This window comes from Botryllus schlosseri, chromosome 9 (genome assembly GCF_051294905.1).
Source record: "Botryllus schlosseri isolate E-star chromosome 9, Bs_hap1, whole genome shotgun sequence".
Taxonomy (NCBI): Eukaryota; Metazoa; Chordata; class Ascidiacea; order Stolidobranchia; family Styelidae; genus Botryllus; species Botryllus schlosseri.
In genome coordinates, this window is record NC_137244.1 from 7,125,345 (window position 1) to 7,147,187 (window position 21,843).

Consider the following 21,843-nt stretch of genomic DNA (forward strand, 5'->3'; position numbering starts at 1 on the left):
AGCATAGTCTTGTCGCTTTTCTCATGTCATGAGGTAAGTAGAACATGACAGAGTCACTCACGCTGTTAAACCACCGTGACATAGCTGGCCCTGTGGCGAATGGTGAATGCAGAAATCATCATCTATTATTTTCTATGAGCAATGTTCCCTCTCATTTTTGGCGAGTCTGCGCACACTCACCAACACACTGCGCAGACCCTTGGACAACAGTGCGATACAACTAAAAAAAGGTCATCACTTCGGATTTTTTGTGCGCAACTTAGATTTTCTGTGCGCAGATACCGTGACAGCACTGCGCATTTGCGCAGGTGCGCAGCTTAGATGGAACATAGTCTATGAGTCACAAAAATTGAAAAGAACGGTGGTGCTCAGCGTATGAATACAAATAGGATAATAGTAGCATGAAAAGAACTAAAAATGAAAACGTGTACGGTGCGAAGTAGTAGGCTGGACGAAGCGAATCGAGCGTACTTCCGATTAAGGTATTTGTTGATCTCGTCTTGGTGTGCGCGGAATCGTTCGTGATCAGGCGATCAATTCGAACGACTTAGCGACTGCCACTCTGTTGTAGGTCAGTTTCACGGAGTATGACCAGAGTATTTCTCGATTCCCCTAGCAGTAGCATCCATATCTGAGTCATGCACCCATATCGGGGGTCATCGCTGCTGTAGAAGTGTGAGCTCTGATCACTCTCTCTCTCTTAACGTTCTACCTACATCCGGATTCCGGACCGGTCAAAACACCAGCAGGTAGTGGCGTGATGACGGTGTTGTCATGCACACTGTGATAGGCTACTTGCTTCCGGCAGCTCGTGTTATATGTACTGGCTATACCAAAAAACATACCAAAACATAAATGAGGTGCAATCCCAATCCGTTTCAGGATACACAAGTAGCTACTATACGTGATACAAATAACGAGTTGCACTCGATATTTCATAGGTATGGTCGCAGACCGGTGTTCGTCTTTGCGTGTGGTTTGCAAATACTATCCCAAGTGCTTTCTGCTGTTGCCTGGAGTTATCCAGTCTATTGCATCTCCATTCTCCTCAGCGGGATTTTGGGATATACAAATTACAACATATTTTATGTTCTTGGTAAGTTTGATACGCTTGTCGCGACGAAGTCAAAGAATTGGTCATGATGTTTGCTTAATAGTGTCGGAAATAACAGATCACAAATGGCGCAACTTCATTACCAGTGCATCTTCATTCGGTTTTTCGATCGGCTTTTGCAGTCTTTCGCTCATCAGCTACCTTTTTCGCCCTTGGCGCATGTACATGGGTGTGCTGGCATTCATCGGGGCCATCATTTACATTCCCTGCTGCTGGTAATTTATAAATTTCTAGTCGACGTATGGGAATTGGGATTATACTCTCAACCTATTCGTTGCGTCAAGGTATTTTCCCGAGTCTTGCCGTTGGCTAGCACAGAAAGGTCGAAGCGATGAGGCACTAAAATACCTTCAAGTAATCGCCCGAGTGAACAAGAGAGCCACTGTCTTGAATGACAAACTTAAGGTTGAAGTGAAGTATCTTATTCAAGTTGACAGTTGAAGAAATCCCATTCGACAGAAGAAAACTCCGCATTTTATCCGTAATTCAATCATCATGCAAAGGAGACGAATGAATGTGAATGCTATTTTTACAGGAGAAAGGAACCTACGTCATCGCCAAGAACAATATAACATCCACCGGGATGACGGAAAGCATGCGGGTACTCTTCCGATCGAGAATAACGACACGATTTGTCACATGTATGTTCGGATGGTCAGTATAACTCTTGCATCACTCTTTTGACACTAAAACAGAACTCGGCATTTTAGCCAATTTTTCATTTATAGAGTGAAATCGTTGTCACCACACGAAATGTAATTTTCTTATATTTCACCATACTTCCCACTTTAAGTGAATGTAGCACATCACATGTAAATGTTTCCCCATTGCACTCAAGCTGCATGAATCAAAGTAGATTGTCGCGGCTATACGCGTCGTCGCTTCGATGACTTCACTGTCGCACTTGCCCGACCCAGTTTCTCGACGTCTCATTTCTTTGGGTATTATGTGGAAAACAATGGATTTATCGATCAACGTACATTGGAAAAATATCTCTATCCTCTTGAAATACTTCACTTATCCATATTCAAAGTGATCCCACCATATCGTATCATATAGATCAGGAGTGGGCAATTATTTTCCTCCGCGGGCCAAATGAGAAGTAGAAAATACGCTGGCGGGCCAAATGAAAAATTCTAGCTACATTCTCCCGCGTATTCTATTTTTATTTCTAAGTTACATTGCTAACAAATGGTGCTGAGTGAATGTGTTGATGTTAGGTAATGAGAAAGTGGCGGTTAATTAAAAAATATTTATTTGCCGTCATGATTCGAAACAATGTTAAACATGATACATTTGTAACTCTCTTTAGAACCCTATCCACGTTCTTCTATTAAGACACTAAAACTGTGGTTCTCAAACTTTTCATCACACACCCCCCACCCCCCTTTATGATAGTGAAAGATTTCGCGCTCACCCCCTATCATGATATCACAAAATAATAAATAAAGCAACCAGCATGCTAGCAATCGCGACGGATAGTTTGAAGGCATGGAAGGTTATGGTTGTTGATGAGAGAATTCTGTAATATCAAATTCGGACAATAAACAAAGCAATAAACTATAAGCTATTGTTAAATCGCGCGGGGCGCGAAAAACTTTTTCATTTATCTGTAGCTTCGCGCCTCCTTTCAGATGCATTCACGCACCTCAGTTCGGGAACCACTGCACTGAAATGTATATGGGATAGGACAAAGCTTGTCTTGGTTGCTGCATTCCGAACAGTGTGCAGCTCAAATAGTCTTGATGTTGAGCGAAGTTTTCAGGTTTTCTTAAATTAGCCCTTCCTTGACCAGGTGTGTCGTGCTAGGCAAAAACTAAAAGGATGGATTTACCCCTAACTCCAGTATACAAATATTGTGTGCTCTAAACCTTCTTTGAATTTCAGCTTTCGGCTTTCTTTTTTGATATGTACGTTCATCCTTTATGGGTGATAGATAGGGCTGGGCAAAATCGAGTACCTGAGTGATTCGATTCTGAATCACGTATTATGCTTCGAGTCGAGTCGAGTAATCGAGTATCACTCATTATGACGTCATAACAGAATGTAATATGTAAAAGTTCAAATATGTACCTTTTATGCTACCACAAAGAATATAATGCCTGTTATCCATCACATTAAAGATACTTTGATATTTTTTCGACCATACCGATTTCATTGCACTTAGTGACATTGGTGTGAGATGATCATGACTTCGGAAATGTGCTATTTCCAATAACGTTCGTGGCTTTGTACCAGTGTTGGGATCAAGTCACTACCTTCGAGTCACGAGTCATTTCGAGTCATTGCACATTTTGACTCGAGTCAAGTCAAGTCAATCGATTTTCGAAGGTGACTCGAGTCAAGTCAAGTCAGTCGATTTTTGGAGGTGACTCGAGTCAAGTCGAGTCAAGTCAAGTCAAGTCACGAGTCAAGTCACTATTCAAGTCAAGCTGCCTTTTCGAAGTATAAGGCATACTTACGTCATTGCATTTTGCTAGCTGTCAAAAATAAAGATTGAGTGTTCATTAATTCTGGACTCATGAACGAATATAGAGTTAAATATAAACGCAAGAAGGCTTTATTGCTCACATATACGTAGAAATGCTAAACTACATAAGTAGTAGCGTAGCCTCGGATTATAGTTACCAGCCAAAATAGAGAATAGAGAAACAATACATTACCCAGTTACAAATTGATATGATAAAATTCGGGCCTGCGCTAATGGTTGAGGACTATAGAAACTATGTTAGAATTCAATTTCAATAAAACAAGTTTGGTTAAGTTAAGAACAGAGAACAGAAATAGACATTTTGCTATTAAATTACTTTACTATACTAGTTTACGACAGCGTAAGCTGTAAGCTTTGATCACTTCGTTTCCGATCAATTTATTTATGTGAGAACAATGGAGGTTCCAGTAAAAAGCACAATCATTGAATGATTGGTCGCTCTCACGGGTTACACCGGCGTTTCGCGTACAATCCGAACATATGCAAGACACAATGATTTTTATTGACGTCGATTGCTTGATGACTCGAAATTGACTCGTGAATTTTGCTCCGAGTCACGAGTCAATCCACATTTCTGATACGCCGAGTCAAGTCAAGTCAAGTCATTTTAGCAAAGTGACTCGAGTCAAGTCAAGTCATACGAAAAAGGTGACTCGAGTCTGACTGAGTCAAGTCATGACTCGAGTCATCCCAACACTGCTTTGTACTATATGTTTCGTACGCTACGATACGGCCAACAACGTTTCAAGGCTTCAACGTTGAAAATTAGTATCGAAATTATAATTTTCGTTCATAAATTAACTTTCAGTGGCGAGGAGCGTACAATTTCAGTACTCGATAAAACCGTCTTTTACTACTCGACTCGAATCATTAAAATCAATACTCGATTCAGATTCGAGTACTCGAATCATTGTGCCCAGCCCTAGTGATAGATATGATGAGTCGTATAGTAATCGCGAGCACTGATTGACTTGTTTTTCGAATTAGGGATTTGGAAACGCCTCACATAAGAATTTGAAACACGTACCGTATAATGCGTAACGTGACAATGGCAACAAAGAAGGTTCGACCTAAACTATATGGAAATAGTGATTTCTTGTGCATATAATTGTTACTCATACTTTGCCACATTGCCTTTATTTGAATCTGGATTACGCATGCGCGGTACGTAGGCAGCGTAATCGTGGCATATGAATGAATATGAATTACCTGTTTAGTTGATACATCCTATGGTTTTAGTCCATGCATCAACATTCATAAAGCAGGTTAGATGTTATGAATTCCAAGCAACCCTTTGCGGGCCGCACAGAATGGCCTCGCGGGCCGCACTTTGCCCAGGCCTGATTTAGATTAACGATAATCTAGTTTACCATATTATGATCGGATAACGCGGGAGTTCCCCACCTTATTCTGGTCGCGACCCACCATTTCGATTTGAAAATGTTCCGCGTCCCTACTCTCAATTTGACGTGTTGATTAAACAAATGCTCAGCACCTTGTTCCAAACTCATGGCATATGTGGAAAGCTGGTGACTATGTGCGCAATGATAGAAATGATGAACTCGTCGACATCCATCCATCAAGACTGTAGCAACATTTGGAACGAATTCTAGCTATATCCAATCGAAGTGGTGTAGTATGTACGTACCACGTTAAATTCTGCGTTACGCGAAACACAAAGCGATCTATAAGTTATTTGGCCGCTCCGAGCGTGTGTGTATAACTGTATATATTCTGGTCACGCATAGCATTCATTACTGGTAAGGTGTAGTTTTCCTGGAAGGAGAAATTCCAGTCATATTAATTTCTATGCAACTGACACTTTATTCTTCATAGTTGTGGCTGGCATCAACCTTACAATATGTGGCACATTCGAATAACGCGTCAACCGATCCGATACTTTGAATGTCTGGTTCTCATTCATCATTTTATTCTCTTTGAAAAATTTGAAGCAAAAATTTCAGAAATAAGCCACCCATAGCATTCAGTTTATTGGGGTTATTGTAATAGTCAGTACTATTTAATTGTCGCAACCGATACCCCTAAAGAATAGGTAAACGACCCCATGGGGTGAAGACCCCTATGATGTGAACCACGGGGTTAAAGTGAATGAGTAGCAGTACATAAATATCACAGTAGTAGGCATTCGGGCAATTTTTAAAACATCATAGCCCACAGACATCATGGAAAACAGAATATATCATGACCAAATCGTCATTCTGAATCGGATATCGGGATATGCGGTTGTCGTTAATATATTCGATAAGCGTCGACCGCATTTTACCGTTATCCTAAAATTTATCAACCGTGATATCGAGCCGAATTCAAATATCTTACAGTTCATACAATAGTACAAGGTACACTGGCATGCAAGGACAATAGTCAGCCATGCAATGCTTGATAAATACGAAAAACTTGACATTTGTTGGAAGCAAATCATCAATTGGCTATCGAAGGTAACATTGATTCTGAGAACGAAACAAAATGAGCTGGTGTCACGCATTTATACTTATCTGTAGAATGGATTTACTATAGGTTAGTCTGTGAGGGGATATGGCCTGGCGAATCATGAATGACAATTAGGCTATTAGTTCTATGTGTGTGCCAGCAATGCCACCACAATATGAATGGAGTTAGCGAAGCCACAAAATTTAAAACCACTAATTTATGAAAAGAACTTGCCACCGAATCGATATAAAGTAATAAAAAAACTGAGCTACGATATTTTAGGGCTATCACTTCATCGCTGTACCTCTTCATCTCGATGTATACAACGGACTTCAGCAAGGATCGTTACATCAACATATTCCTAGGAGGATTGGTTGAAATTCCATCGACTATACTCGGTTTCATTTTCTTGAAATACCTCGGTAGACCCCGAACAGCGGCGCTGCTGATGGTGTTGTGCGGAATTTCCACCATAATCTTACCGATGATTTCTGAACGTGAGCTATTACTCTTTATCGTATTCATTAGAACAACGTATGTGAACTGACAGATCTGTCGTTCGCAACCGACGTCACCAGCAAGTTTCCTGTCCGTCCGCCAACTATACACGATTTCCATATCTCAATTCCATATTGCAAGAAGTTGGACGTTCGTTAAATCTCGACAGTATAATTTAGCGACATTTAACAGTAGTACCTATGCTAGCAAAGAGCAATATCGCATTACTTGAATGAGAAACCGAACAATCAAAGTCAAGTTACTGTTAGTGTTTGTTAACGGCACTTCGCCTTGAAGAAACTTCTATAAAACCACATACAACACATTTAACGTCACAACGCGGCTGAAATGAAGATTACAATATTCGCTTTTTAGTTGCACACATTTGTCGTAATTGCATTACGATTGAATTTTGATTACAGAATGTTCGATGCCCGCTACATTTATTTTGGTATTTGACCGGTAGGCGAGGTCAGAAAAGGCTGAAAACCACTGGAGTGAATCTTCAACACATCGGTCACCCTCACCATGCAGTCCAGTATATGGTGCATGCGATAGTATTTTTCAGTGGGATGCTTCATTATAAATCCTGAAATGTGTTAACACGCCAGTTCTCTGTACTTGATAATTCGGGATGGAAATTTAGTTAATAATCCTTACAACGGTAAATCGGCTGTAGAGCACGTCCGTAGAGAGAGAGAGAGAGTCTTTATTTTCATCGAACCAAAATACATAACAAACGGCAGTGATGGTGGTACAGAAAATATGCGTGCACAGTATTCGGTATTAGATAGGAATGATCGATAAGACCGTGAAGGTCATCTAGTCTGATCACACCAGCATCAAACAGGTAGGCTACACTTGACTCTGAACAGTCTGGCTGTAAAGAAATGTTTAGTTAAAGGAAACTAGAAAAAAGAAATTAAACAATGGTGGCAAATGATCAATGAAGCAATGTCTGGGCGAGGTAGGGCAACAGTGTTAGTGTAATGACAAGAGGTGATCAAGTAGGGCTTTTTTGAATCTATTATAAGGCAATTCACGGATATGTGGTGGTAATGCATTCCAGATGATAGGTCCCGAGTAGTAATATAATATATAATATATAAACGAATTTGTCAAGAATTATTAGGAAACTGAATCTACATTAGGATACAACATTACGAACCACTAGAACTATATATTCTGTTTGATTCGAGTATTTCTTTGTATTAAGAATCTGGGTTGATAAACACCACTAAGTTAAATCGGATGGAGAGCACATTAGCAATACATAAACTACTTGACGAGGATTATTAGGTAAATGGAGGCTGCATTAGTATATCATATTACGAACAACCAGAGTAAAAGTAGAAGTGCTTCGTTAGTGACCACCTCTGCTTACAGATGTTCAGGTGCAGCCTTACAAGTTTATTTCATCCAAGCACAGCAATTTCTTTAGAGCTGTTTAATTAAATGCTCCTCACTAAACCCATCCTACTAACAGTTTGTCTAGTACTAAAAACTGAACAGAGCAGTGAATTTCGCCATACTCCATCGGTCCTAGTCACTTATATCAAAGGTTCTCAACTGCCGGCCCGCAGACCGGTACCGGTCCGCGACGACTTTTCTGCCGGTCCGCGAGATCGATTAGGATTTTATCTCTTAATTTCAAGATGCAAGATGGTGAAGGCTTGTCGATTGGTAAAGTAAATAAACCGTCAAATTTCAAACTGATGCAGGACTTCGTGAGGTAAAATTAGGCCATGTCATGTTAGATTTTACTTGAAGTTCAAGCTGTCCCCGGTGACGACATACGACCGACTAGCTGACTCGCTAAACCGCCAAATTCGCACGGTCATTCGTTTTCGATTCATTCATTTTGTGGTTGGCTAGGTATCAGAAATGAGCATGGATTAGGGTTAGGTTTTGAAAAAACAGGATTTGTGAAATTTTGTCGGATTTGGATTGGATTTGGATTAGACATTTTTTTAAGAACGGATTAGGATTTGGATTGGATTTACTTATTTTCTGGGAGATTGAAATGTCGTGTGGCGAATGGCGACAAACTTTATTCAAATCAGTTATTAATGTAATTATGGTTACTAAATTATCTTGAATCAAGTGAATCGTTGGTTGTGAAAGAAAATTTTCGAATCCCTCCATTGCATAAATTAGTATTTTTTCTGAATTTCCAGTTGGAATCGGATTAGGATTGGACATGGACTTGAATATGAAAAAGTTATGGATTAGGATTTGGATTTGGATTTGAAGGTTCGGATTTGGATTGGATTAGGACATAGAAATTTCAAATCCGCTCATCTCTGCTAGGTATCGCTGCTGCCAGGTGTTTTCGTGCGGCGCATTGGAATCGAAGTAGGCTACGTCGGGTAGTAGTGGGGAATGAGCAAGATAGCTCGACAAAGTGCTTGGTCCTACTACAGAATTCTTCATCTCTGGATATCGCCAAATAGAAGAATATTATTCAAGTTATCGCGGTCGGTTAATCCATGGCCTTCGGCGCGACATTAGCCTATATGTTTATCTGGGAAAGTAAATTTTACCTCGATTCAGCACTCAGCAAACACCACCGCAAAATCACATGAATACCTTCATAAACATATTTAATAATGAACAAACCGTAAAAATGTCACTCTCTAGTACAGGGGTGGCCAACCAGCGGCCGTAAAAGGAAATTTGTGTGGCCGTGTACATGTAATTCAATTAGTATGTATTGGCGACCGTCGACATGACAATTGAACTTACGAATTGACTCCAGAATTTTTGAGATATTTTAGTTAATCTTGAGATTTTATTCGCGCCGGGCGCAATTCAATGCGACTTCATTTTTTGATTTTATTATAGTCGTAGCCAGGGCATGGTATGGTATGGTATGGAAGTATGGTATGGTATGGAACGATATTTCGGTATGAAATATGGAAGAGTGCAAGTAATTTTCTAAGTATGGTATGGAATGTTCTTTCCATACTTCCATACTTTTTCCATACTTTGACAGTTTTGCCAGAATCATGACAATCATCCTCCTTTCGATTTGTAAAATTGATTGCATACCTCAGAAAATCGCCCACTGTCTATGTTCATATCTCAAATAGCGATTTATCACTCACGCACCCCGGTCGACATCTATTTGAAGACAACAAAGTGGCGCTACGCGCATGTGTGCGAAACTACTATTAATAATGAATATTCAAATCGAATCAAATGTGAATATCATAAAAAACGTGTGATATTCGACCGCTGTCGCGTTACAACTTGCATTTCGCATATCATAAGTTCCACTCCGTAAATTACCAAGGGAGTTTTAAGATCGTAGATTCTGAGAATGTAAAAGTTACATGAATATTTTTATTTTTATTTGTTGAACTTAGAAATAATTTTCTGCGCTTTGGTAGGACGATCATCATCTCTTTGACATAACCATCATTGTAATTCAAAAATATGTAGCCTGGAGCGACGTATATTCTAAGACATATTCTCATGCAGCGGTTTCGAACCGGTGGGTAATTTAAGGGTTTCTGGTCGGGTATAGACTCACTTGTAAAAAAATCACATTAGTAACCTCGTTTATTAAACGTCTGTATGGAATGCTGATCGTATCTCCAATATTTAGGCCTATTAGCTCATTTGCAATTCAGCAATTCGTATTATCAGTGCCTCCAATTAACGAGGATCGACTGAACAGCGGCTCGCGATCTCCCGCATATACGTTGTTATTCAGTCGCAGACGAAATTGTGTGATTGAAATCACCTGATTCGTTATAATAAGCGTTCATATCAGCAGAGGTGGTCAGTAACGAAGTACTTCTACTTTTTAGAAGTACTCAAGTAGTTTTCCTCTACTTCTGGTACTTACTCAAGTAGATCTGACTTTCTCTACTTCTACTTCGTAATATTTAGTGATCTACTTACTTACTTTTCGCTATTTTCAGTTTGTCAAGTAGAAGTAGTTTAACCCCCAATACGAAAGATAGCCTGAGGAATTTCGGGGCTGTTTACTCGGAGTACCAACATTTATTATTCATAAAAGTCAAGTAAAGCCCAGAAATTTTGTTGCGCTTCGCGCACTGTAGTTATGGAGTGACAACTATGTTTTCACGAAAATATCAGTGAATATAATTTAGGTACCGGATTGTTTGGTTCCGCTCACACCGCATTGTCGCCCATATCAAATATTTCATCACAGTAAATATGGCCCACCATAACGTTTGAAATTACCGTTTCGCAATCTAGCAATTACATATCATATCGTAATCTAGTAGCCAATGACGTGTCCTGCTAATCTGGAAAATCTGAGTTTTTTGAACGTTACACCTGGCTTTTTTGAACGTCACCTTTGAAGCTTTATGGACAAAAGACATGACATCTATTTCCCGCTATTTAGAGGTGATATTTGTGTTTCACTTTCAATTCCGAGTATCATGCTTTGAGTTCTAATTACTTTCAGTTCTTTTTTCTGCAGAACTGACATGTTGAAGCATAAAAGCAAGTGTAGTAATGCCTCTATTTTCCGAAAATAAAGCTACATTAAATACAAATTTTACAATCCACAATATTTGTTATTGCCGTATATTAATCGCGCAAAGTGTTGAAACCGAGTCCGATACAACTTCTCCGTATTGCTCTTCGCCTAAACTTGGGGCCTTATAATATGGGGTACGGCGCCATGCCATGATGTTCTCTAAAACGGGGTTTTCTAATAAACAAAGGCTTAGTATCGCATTTTCATATCAATACTATAATTTGCATCCCATGATGCGAAAGAATGCTTATTATGTTGAAAATTGATACCTCTTGGGATGCATCAATACGAATCAAGCTCTCTGCATGCACCTTCCCATAACTCAATTTGCAGATTTTGACAGTCCATGCGAACGAATTGAGACTGTTTTCAAAACTACTTACTTACTTGAGTAGATTTAAAGTCAGTCAATTCTACTTCTACTTCAAGTAGTTTTAGGTGGCTTATGGAAGAAGTACTTCTACTCGTACTTGAGTAGATTTTTACTTCACTACTTCTACTTCTACTTGAGTAGCTTTCTTGGCTACTTTGACCACCTCTGTTCATATGTATGTGAATATGTATTCAAGAGATCGCGGACTTGCTAATTGACAGCAAGTAGCGGGACTCGTTACAGATGAAATGACATTTTTCTTTTCGAGTTATGTAGCTTGCGAAAGTGTAGCTTATGGCGGCTTATATATAACAGCAGTAAGTTTATCCGGCCCATGCATTGTTTGGCATTTACACATGTAAACTGATGCTACCTCGCTACATTTGGAAATATTTCCAACCCTCCCTATTTTTCTGTCGGCTTACATATACATTTGACGGAGGCGCAACATTGAGTTTACGGTTACCAGTTCACTGTCATTTATTTCATTGCGTGCTGTCCAATTCTGGGAGTCTTAACTTTCACCATTAGCAAGTCTTTTCAAAACTCAAGTCTCACCAAATTTTATTGGAGGGAGAAATTTTTAATGGTAAGGAAAGGACGTAGTTTATTTTTGTCCTTGATGTTTTTGCGGCATATACACCGACTCATGATACACATACACACGATCTGCGCATATGCATACCATGAGTGCATGATGTGCATATGCCGCTGGACAAGGAAGTGCAGATATAGCCTTTTCGACTTTTCGGCTGGTGGAAATCTAGATTTTAGGTGGTGCAGAATAAAGAAGAAAGGGTTGGGAACCAATCTTCATTTTACAATACCTTTGGTTTATGTAATTTTGTAGTTGATGTTACTGCTAGCAGTTTGTTACCACACTAGATTTACATGTCATGAGATTCTTTTGTGATTTCCAAATAATAAATGTGTAGGCCTATATATTATACGTTCCGTCTTCGATGATTAGGCACCATCATACATTGCTGACGACATATGATATAAAGAAACTGGGGATATCGTTGGTGCATCAGGACTGTTTAATTGGATAATTTCATCTAAAAGTATCAGAATAAAAACGCCGCAACATTTCCACATATCAAAAATACAATATCACTTGAGAGGTTGGGCAAGTTGCGAAAGTATGGAAAAAGTATCAAATATGGTATGGAAGAAGGTTGCTATGGTATGGAAAATTGACAAGTATGGTATGGAACGATTGGGCGGGTATGGAGTATGGAAAATTCCCATTCCATACCATACCATGCCCTGGTCGTAGCGCCCTTTACAATATGAGTCCTACAGTTCAGATGCGAACAGCGACTGAAAATGATGCCTGCATATATATAAATACCAACTGGGAATCGTGCGCTCCTCACGAAAGAATTTTGTTTCTGGTACATTTGGGAGATTCCAATATGTTTCCACTATACCTACAATCCTGATGGGAGGTCAAGAAATAACAACACGCAACAAAGTGACTGTAATAAAAATCGGTCCACCCGAAGCTGCATCATCATGTATAACTTGCCCTAAATTTTGAAAACACTCCTTCCATCAACTCTACCGATAAGTATAATTCCATTGGCTGAGAAAGGATACTTATTTGATAGTAATATGTGAAACTACGAATGTTACTGACGATATTCAATCGTGAGTCGTAAAATATTTTCGTGCGTGGCGCGACCATATCTGATCCTGATCCCAATAATTGTTCATAATATGCTAACCACTACGTAGCTAGCATATGGTAAGACGATATGATAATGAAGATTAGTCCGAAGCTCACCAGAAATGGACATGAGCAGTTTCACATGGAAATTTTGGGTCCAGTTAGTTCATTACGACTATATGTCCTGGAATGCGACCGTAGGCCATATAAGTATTCGAAATGCGGCCGTGAATAGCAATACAGATGGCCACCCCTGCTCCAGTAACATACTTGCAGAAAAACAGCCGCACACATAACATTTTGGGTTGGTTTCAAGTTTTTAAGATTCACCGGTCCGCCAAATACCTTTTAAAATTTTGCCGGTCCGTGAGGCGAAAAAGGTTGAGAACCACTGATTTATATGACAGGATAATACCACGAAGCCCATTTCGTCACTGTAAACCAGGGGCGGGCAACATACGGCCCGCGGGCCAGATCCAGCGCGCGAAGGGATTTTGTCCGGCCCGCGGAGAGTTTTCCGTCTTACATGATAATGTGGCCCGCGGCCCCAGTCTGCCGAGCTTTCCCACTACTTGCTTATACTACCTCCAATTTTAGTGACTGTATGTTATGATATATACTTGTATGCGCAGAGTGCGAGAGTGGAGGTTACACGTAAGTTTGCCGAAGCGAGAAGATTTGCATTATCGGCATTTACGATGTAGGCGTACTCATACTCAACCATAATGTCGTTTGTGGTAATCATGGTGTTTGTCGACTACAATGGTAATTTACACCTGGCTGATATTTCTTATTTTTCATTCCGTAACCGCCGACTTATTGTAGCACGGCACACTTCTAGGCTTTTGTAAGACATAGGGTTACCATATTTTGGAAATCTGAAAAGAGGACACTTTTTTAAAATTTTTAGACTTACAAAACCGGAGGAAAATCCGGAAAAATGGTAAATTTTCCCACTTCGTGGTCGGTTGATTAAAAAAAAGAAAGGTCAACTTTCTCGCTCAGCGCCCAAAATACAGTTTTTCCTTTCACATTACCAGTTGGTTGACTAAAAAAAAGATCAACTTTCCGGCTCATCTCCGAAATAACCGCCGGAGCGTTACTTCGGTGCTAATTTACTGTATCTCAATCGACTTTGCCACGTATTTAACCAAAATTCTCAAAAAAGAGGACAAAATCTCCAAAAAGAGGACATTTGGGCGTCCTACGAGGACACTTTCAAAAAATTCAAAAAAGAGGACAAATCCTCTTAAAAGAGGACGCATGGTAACCCTAGTAAGATACCGCTTATACCAGGGGTCGCCAACTCAAAACGGGTCGCAGGCCACTTTTCAAATTTCGTAGAGGACGCGGACCTCATGAATTCAATATCGAGAATAATCTGGCCACACAGTTGAACAACGACGTTATCTCGTCACCTACTCCACCCTAATGAATTGATATCTTGGTAAATTAGGGGTCGAGGTTATCGAACGCCTTGAAATCTTAATTAGGGATTGCACCGTGTGTTGATTGATCAGAGAAGCAGACATGATGACGCCTGTAGGACGATGCTATTCTCGAATTCACATTGTCTTCGTCATTATCGGCGAGTAATGGCTTTTAAGTGACATTGCTGTCGTTAAAATACATTCATTTAATACGATTTATTCGTTGTATATGTGGATAAATGGGCGAATAATGTGCAATCCGGCCCGCCAAGTACTTAATTTTCCTATATCCGGCCCGCCGACTGGAGAAGTTGCCCGCCCCTGCTGTAAACGGAGGTGTGAAGGAACTACATAAACACCTCAGGCCTTGAATACCTGCAGGATGATACGTATACCGATGTGCTTTGTAGGTCTATGACCTAATGAGTCAAAATATATATAGCAGTTCGAAATATATTAGCTGCATTATATTATATGAGTCTGCAGTTTGCATACAGCGGTTCAGTCTTGGCGTTTTCGCCTTTGTGAACAGGTCGCTCTCGGTATGGTAAATGTGTTTTCCTGGAAACTCCACACTCTACGTGCGGACTTCTCAAAGAACTATGATGAGCCGAAAATTTAAACGTATGATAGAAATGTGCTAGCATTGTATATTCAGTAAGTAGGCCTATTACTCCGCGGGCCGCATCCCACCCGCATGTCAGTCGTGCCTTAAGTGTAGAGCTGACTGCCATAACAGATTCCATTTAAGCGCCAACTATGTAACAGCATTTCATAAACTTTCTCAGAACTATCATCAGCTTCTACAGCGATTGCTTTTATCAGAAAGGCTTGCAGCCTTGCGGTCTTCAACGCCTGGTATTTGATTTCCTCAGAAGTCATGCCGACTCTACAACGAAGTGCCTCCATGAGCGCTAGTGGATTCGCAGGACGCGTCGGAGCACTGGGAGTGCCGTATTTCATGTATCTAAGTAAGTGGGACAACGCGCACGTTGATCTATATCACGTTTCTCAAACGTTTTGCAACTGTAGATAAAATACCGTTTGTTTGTGCTATTAATGGTGTTTGACGACTACCCTAAAATGATGCTTATTCAAAATCAATGAGATTTATATATGTCTGTCTGATGTAAAAAAGTCTTGCAGGCATACTGGTCAATCTTGACTTCATATGTTTATTGTATCATAAAAACCAAATTCATGCGATTATGGTGTTGGTAATATCGGTAGCAAGTATAGAAACCCGTTATACATAGCCCGGTTAGACCTAGGCCGTTGAGGAGTAAGATTATATTCTCGTGCAATTCGTCGTCGAAATTGTTGGCAAAGCGACGGAAGATATTGCTTTCAGGGATGATTATATCATTTGATTGCCTAAGTTGATACATTTGGCGACGTTTAAAACGTCAATATATAGGCCTACTTCAGCATTGTAGCATTATGTGGCGGAGTCTTCGCTAGGTATCGTGCACAATGTACATTAATATAGGTCATCACGTCACTGAAATGTAGGGTTGGAATTGGCTATATGACGCATCGTGACGTCATGAGGTTCACGTTCGCGTTCACACAGAACCTTTAAAAAAGGTTCGCGCTCACACGAACCTGAATCTTTCAGAGGTTCACACCATCCCTAGTACTTCCCACCTCTAGACTTTTTCAAGACATCGCTTGCGCGGATAAGATGGCGAGGAGGAGACCAGATACACCTTCAGCACTTAGGTAGGAAGCAAGCCCGCATCCGATTCGTGTTGCAGCCGTGAATCATACCACTACGCCAGTGGTTCTTGGCCTTTTTTCCTCCAGCGCCCCCTTTCAAAAATTGCCTGGGTCTGGCCTCCACTATTTTAAGGACTGGAGTAACAAAACAATGGGTCAGTGGTCGAAGTCCGGTTTAGGATTGGGACTTCGATTGAAGAAATATTTCACATTTGAATTGCGTCCGAGGACCACTCGACTAATTAACGATATAATAATTGTATGAGCTATACTCAAGATCAAATCAAGTTTGTTATAATGGCCGTGGGGTTAGGCCTACGGGCTCACACCATTTGGTTCGAGCTCGATGCACACATCCCGAATTCACCTTTGCGATTGGCAATACGGTGAAGGTAATTGTATTAGATTTTGTTTTATTGATTTGTGTGACTACTAAATTAACTGAGAATGTGGTGAAGATCTTTTCCCAAATTAAATTTGGTACTGAACTAAGCTCTTAACTTGAACTGAACATGAATGTGAGTCACAACAATATAAGCAGTATCATCGTTCATGATACGATGAAGAAATATTCTGACAATCAATTTTGTAGCTCTCAAGTATATTTAGTTAATCATTATGGCCAAAAAGCTTCAACGCATCTTTAATGTACAATAGGGCTGTTCAAAAATAACTCATTTCCGGATTCCGGGGATTCACTGATTACATTGTTAGGTTGCCTAAAAAAACGGTGCACAACAAATTGGGCTGAATTCCACTAAGTAAAAGCGGGTATTTAAAAAATAAAAATAAAAGATTCGAAATTGTCTAGCCCATGAAATTGTCATGTTGGCTAAAAGAGCAACGGATAACAATTTCTGCTAGCTTTCAATCAGTGAAAGCGACGTTATTGCAGTTGAAACGCGTGTATAACAAAAATAGCCTGGGCGGCGGGTATTCCCAGAATTATTTATGAAAAACTCAAATAACTCCGCTTGTACCGGTTGGAATTGCGTCAAATTTGCTTTGCATCGTTCTTGTCGATAGCTCAACAATTTCATGGGGTGGAGGCTAAAACCTGAAGAAAAAAATGCAAATGGATCTGCGGCCACTTCTTCTGGTTGGAATTGAGACAAATTTGTTGTGCAGGATTTTTTTAGGCAACCTAACAATTTAATCAGGGAATCCGCGGAATCCGGAATAAGTTATATTTGTTATATTTCAAAAACCCTGATGTAGAAAGGGCATCACTCTCAAAGTGGTACGGTGCCTTTTCGATTTCGACACTCTGTGCGCTGCAGGATACAATACCCAATTCGAAACATTTTGTCGAAAATATCCCGAGCTAGTTTGACGGGAGTCTTACGGCGGGAAATTGGCAATCCCAAAGTACGCGTAATTCATTTTACGTGGATAAACATAGACCACTGCATTGATGGAGACATCGTCGGTGTATATTGCGCCCGCTGCGCGACGACATACGTCGTGATTTGGCAGATTTTGTTGCATAATCATATGTCCGTACTATACCATCTACTTAGAAGCCATTTTTCTTCAGCGCCCCCATATCGCCCCCAGAACGTTTCCGCCCCTTCAAAATCCAAATCGCCGCCTGCGGGGCGCTGGAGACAAGGTTTAGAACCACTGCACTACGCTATCTTGCCACAGAAAATACCGTCTTTCGTCCTATTTTTCATTTATCCGTTCTGACACATGGGAATGGAATCAAGTCATGTAGAATATCTCTACTCATGCATACTGACTCCAGTACAAGTCGAGGCAATAGACAGATCGACTCGAGTCGGGTAGAGTCATATTCCATTTTTAACAAAATGATTCGAGTCAAGTCGAGTCAATGAAACAGTGCGACTATAGTCCAACTCGAATGGAGTCATGCCTCGAGTCATTACAGACCGTATGGCACGAAATCTGCCCTTCATTATGCAGATGACTGGAAAACCTTGCCCACAACTGTAAGTGAGGGGTAAGAGCAAAAATACTTTCCACATATCACACATTTAACATTGATGGATATGACTATACCATACTAGACCAGTCCAATAAACTATAGCTGCTTAACACCGTACACAATCAAAACACTGGCCATTGCAATAGTGCTGATCAAAGTAGACTAAGAATGTTTTGGTCTGTTATGAGTATATAATAGAAATAGTGATGACTATGAATGGGTACAAACTGTATGATCGTCAAGTTAGCATGGGCGAAAAAATGGGTGCTGATGGATGGGTGCTGCCAACATTTCGAAATCATTTATCAACACGGACTGAATTTCCAATTGGATTGGATGTATGGTTTTAATTTTAAATCTAATTTATTCTTGTGCTGACATCGAACAGATGTGATTTCCGCATATAGTCTTGTCCATGGCTCCTGAAATGCCGGTCACCCCGAGCCATATCAATTCCCAAGAGTTTAGTCATAGCCATATGGAACCATATTTCCATATGGTTTCCATGATAGGATAAACCAGAATATTTTTGTGGTAGTAACAATACCTTTCTGTCGGACGGGATTTCTTGGAGTTTCACATGATCAGGATAGCATTACTGCAGGACTGCAGAGCTTGATAATATGACAATGTCGATTACGTTTCATTTCGTAATCGACGCGTCTTTGCTGTACTTTCTACCTTTTCATAGTAAATTAAAAGCATAATATTGGTAGCCGAAAAATTCATCGGTATAACGGGATCATGTGTTTTGCTACACATTAAAAAACTTTACGAATATTGATAATCTACCCTTCAGGTAAGAATATAAGATCAGATTGATTTAATGGACAAACTACTTCGGGTGTCTGGCTAAATCAGCAGCTTTTCTCTGCAACATGGTAGGCAGCAAATCCTGGCCCGGTCACATATACTTGGACATGTTCCCGCAACATTGATAGTCTTAATATTCATAACATTCCCTGTTCAATTGTCCCATATATTCTTGGATTTTAAATTTGAATCTGCTGCTGGCAATCCGCTTATACACCATGTCAGCGTGGGTTGCAACTAGAACGGAAATCGTTGGGGCGAGAAATCGTCAGCTATAATGTTTGGCAATGGATATGTTATGACGTAAAAAGTTGAAAACGTTACAATTTTCAATAAATATTATCGCTATACCAGTCGTATGGCAATCGATATATTGTTTTCGAATGTGTATTGAAGTTCAATGAGTAAAGGAAACGCAATCGTGAGTAATCGTGATTACTATTCCATGTAATCGTAATCGTAATCGAGATTATGAAGTAACCTCATTGCAATCGAAAACATTGGGGCAGTAATCGTGCCATGTCTGCTCCTGACGATTGAACCCGGTTTTCTTTGATTGATGTTGTTTGTATTATTACTGTTGTTCAGACATCTTTAGCCATTGTAAACGAGGCCGATATTCCTTAGTATGATTGCTGTAGCACGGCCCACTTTCGCTCTAGGCTTTTTCTAAGAGGAGTTTAGATAAACCTCCAGCGCTTGGGCCTCGTGGATCTCGACACCACAGCGCATTGGTGTTACAGCGGCGGGACGTAACACTACGCCAACCCTGTTTAAGGGAAGTTTAATTTATCGATCTAACCAAATCGCTTTGAATCTTTTCCCTCCCGTCGCTGCAGTATCTCGATTAAATGAATATTTTTTATTTGTAAATTTAATATTGTTATAGCCTACTCATTTACATATATATTCAATTTATGACTAGTAACTTACTCACTCTTAAAAAAGTCGTTCTGGTGTGCAACAGGAAAATACAGTTATTTGGCTCCGGAAATGACGATGGGAGTAACGGCCATAATATCTGGAATGCTTGGAATAATGCTCATACCCGAGACGCTTGGTGTCGACTTACCGGATACGGTCAAGGAAGCTGCAGATAACAAACGGTAATTGCCGTCATACATGTTACTTGAAATACTAGTCAGTTTGGCAACTCATGGACTCCGTTCTGTACGAGATAGCACGATGACTACAATTCCAAAGCCTTTTATGTGAGTTAGAAAAGACGCCAGTCGCGTGGTAAGTCTTCACGCTAGAATAGAGCCACGGAAAATCATAATGAGCCTGATTCAGCGCAGAAGAACTCTTTACAATTAAAGCTCAACCGAGCTCTCAAATCTGTAATAGCGTTCCATTCGTGAGATGCATATGAGTCGTAAGTTGACAAGAAAGCTAAAATGGATGCTGATGGTACTATATTCCACGTTATTTGGGAACCGGATACCTGTGTACTCTCGCTAATAACTTGAAGTAGATTAGTTCGCAGCGAGCAATGTTGAAACTTGTAGTGCTAAGCTATCATATCAATCAAATAATTTTCTCGTCAAGGATACACCAATGCTCGGAGACCTGGGATGTAAAAAATCTCAATGCAGTGACTTTGTTCTAACTGCCCGTTCGGTCTTACCTTCTGAACGATTAAATCACCTATAGCAATCGGGCTGACCTGCTTTCTATCATACAGTGAAGAAAACGGCGATGTAAATGTAATGCGGAATTAGTTATTTGGTTGTAGGCGGTGTATAATATATTTTCTTTGAAGAGATACAACTACACTCCGTCTGCAAAATGTGACATGTTGTAAATAAGTATTGAAAATACTCCAATATTAAATAAATTCTAATAAACTCAATAACGATTAAAGTTATCCACGTTTTTCTTCAAGTTTATTGGATTCTTCCAGCCTACCCATTAGGCTACGTGCCGAATGTACGGCGACAGCTAAGTGATCAGATCAAAACATAATTCGTAGCGTCGCATACATTTTCAATGACCACGAGTGACCACGAGCGGCTCGCATGCGATATCGGATCTGACTCGGATAGTGTACGAGTTTGAAAACCACTGTTCTTTTGCACCTTTCAAAATAGAATTCGACTATCATATCACCTGGTAGGGCCTACTTAGTACTCTTATTATTTATACATGCGATTTCTGTTTCGTAAAATCGGGACAAACTAGGCAGATATAAAAGCGGAGGTCCTGATACTCCTCTTTTTGAACGAAAAAAAGTTACTGTATACTTAAAATTATGTGGATTTAACTTTCTTTTTCTTTATATTCATACTCATTCATGGTTTGACAGTACATATTGAACTGTATTTTCAGGTTTTATCGACTCAATATATTCAAGACTTTTTCGAAACAAAATGCAAGCAAAGACAAAGAGCACGATCAAGAGCACTCCGAGCATGAGCACATACCAATGATATGATTTCTTTAGTGACAACATTTCGATAGGAGGTAAATTAATGTGAAGCATGTAATATAAGATATATAAATAAATGGTCAAACACGATTAAAAGTCTGAATCGGTTCCGTGCTCCAAGCTGATTATTAAATGCCTGTTTTCGGGGTTCGAGTCATCGAGTGTGATTGAAGCCGATTCTCCTTCGACCACGCTATTCGAGTTACCGCGGTAATTAGTAGGCGGAAGTGATTTGGATGTATACACAACATGCGTAATATTAACGAGCCAAGGTAAGTCCGGAAATCATGGAAATTCCTCGTGATGATCACTTTAATACCAAAACATAAAATACAATACAACGAGCGAGACATGGCATCGTGTGACGATCAAGGAATTGATACGGTGCGG

The 21,843-nt window shown here is 40.1% G+C and overlaps 1 protein-coding gene across 1 annotated transcript; it reads left to right on the forward strand.

The window, feature by feature from the left end:
• Positions 1–830: 830 nt before the first annotated feature.
• LOC145447129 (solute carrier family 22 member 6-like) lies at positions 831–21,557 on the forward strand. The gene is made up of 8 exons (XM_080325550.1): positions 831–1,096; positions 1,158–1,329; positions 1,399–1,519; positions 1,650–1,768; positions 6,336–6,550; positions 15,334–15,516; positions 19,993–20,131; positions 21,354–21,557. The coding sequence occupies exons 1-8, from the start codon at positions 856–858 to the stop codon at positions 21,457–21,459; spliced, it is 1,296 nt and encodes a 431-aa protein (XP_080181676.1). The 5' UTR covers positions 831–855; the 3' UTR covers positions 21,460–21,557.
• Positions 21,558–21,843: the final 286 nt, after the last annotated feature.

Coding starts and splice junctions, on each gene's coding strand:
- LOC145447129 (XM_080325550.1), top strand. CDS start 856: ATGAGGTGCAATCCCAATCCGTTTCAGGATACACAAGTAGCTACTATA. Junction 1,769..6,335: donor GTCACATGTATGTTCGGATG/GTCAGTATAACT, acceptor ACGATATTTTAG/GGCTATCACTTCATCGCTGT. Junction 15,517..19,992: donor GCCGTATTTCATGTATCTAA/GTAAGTGGGACA, acceptor GGTGTGCAACAG/GAAAATACAGTTATTTGGCT.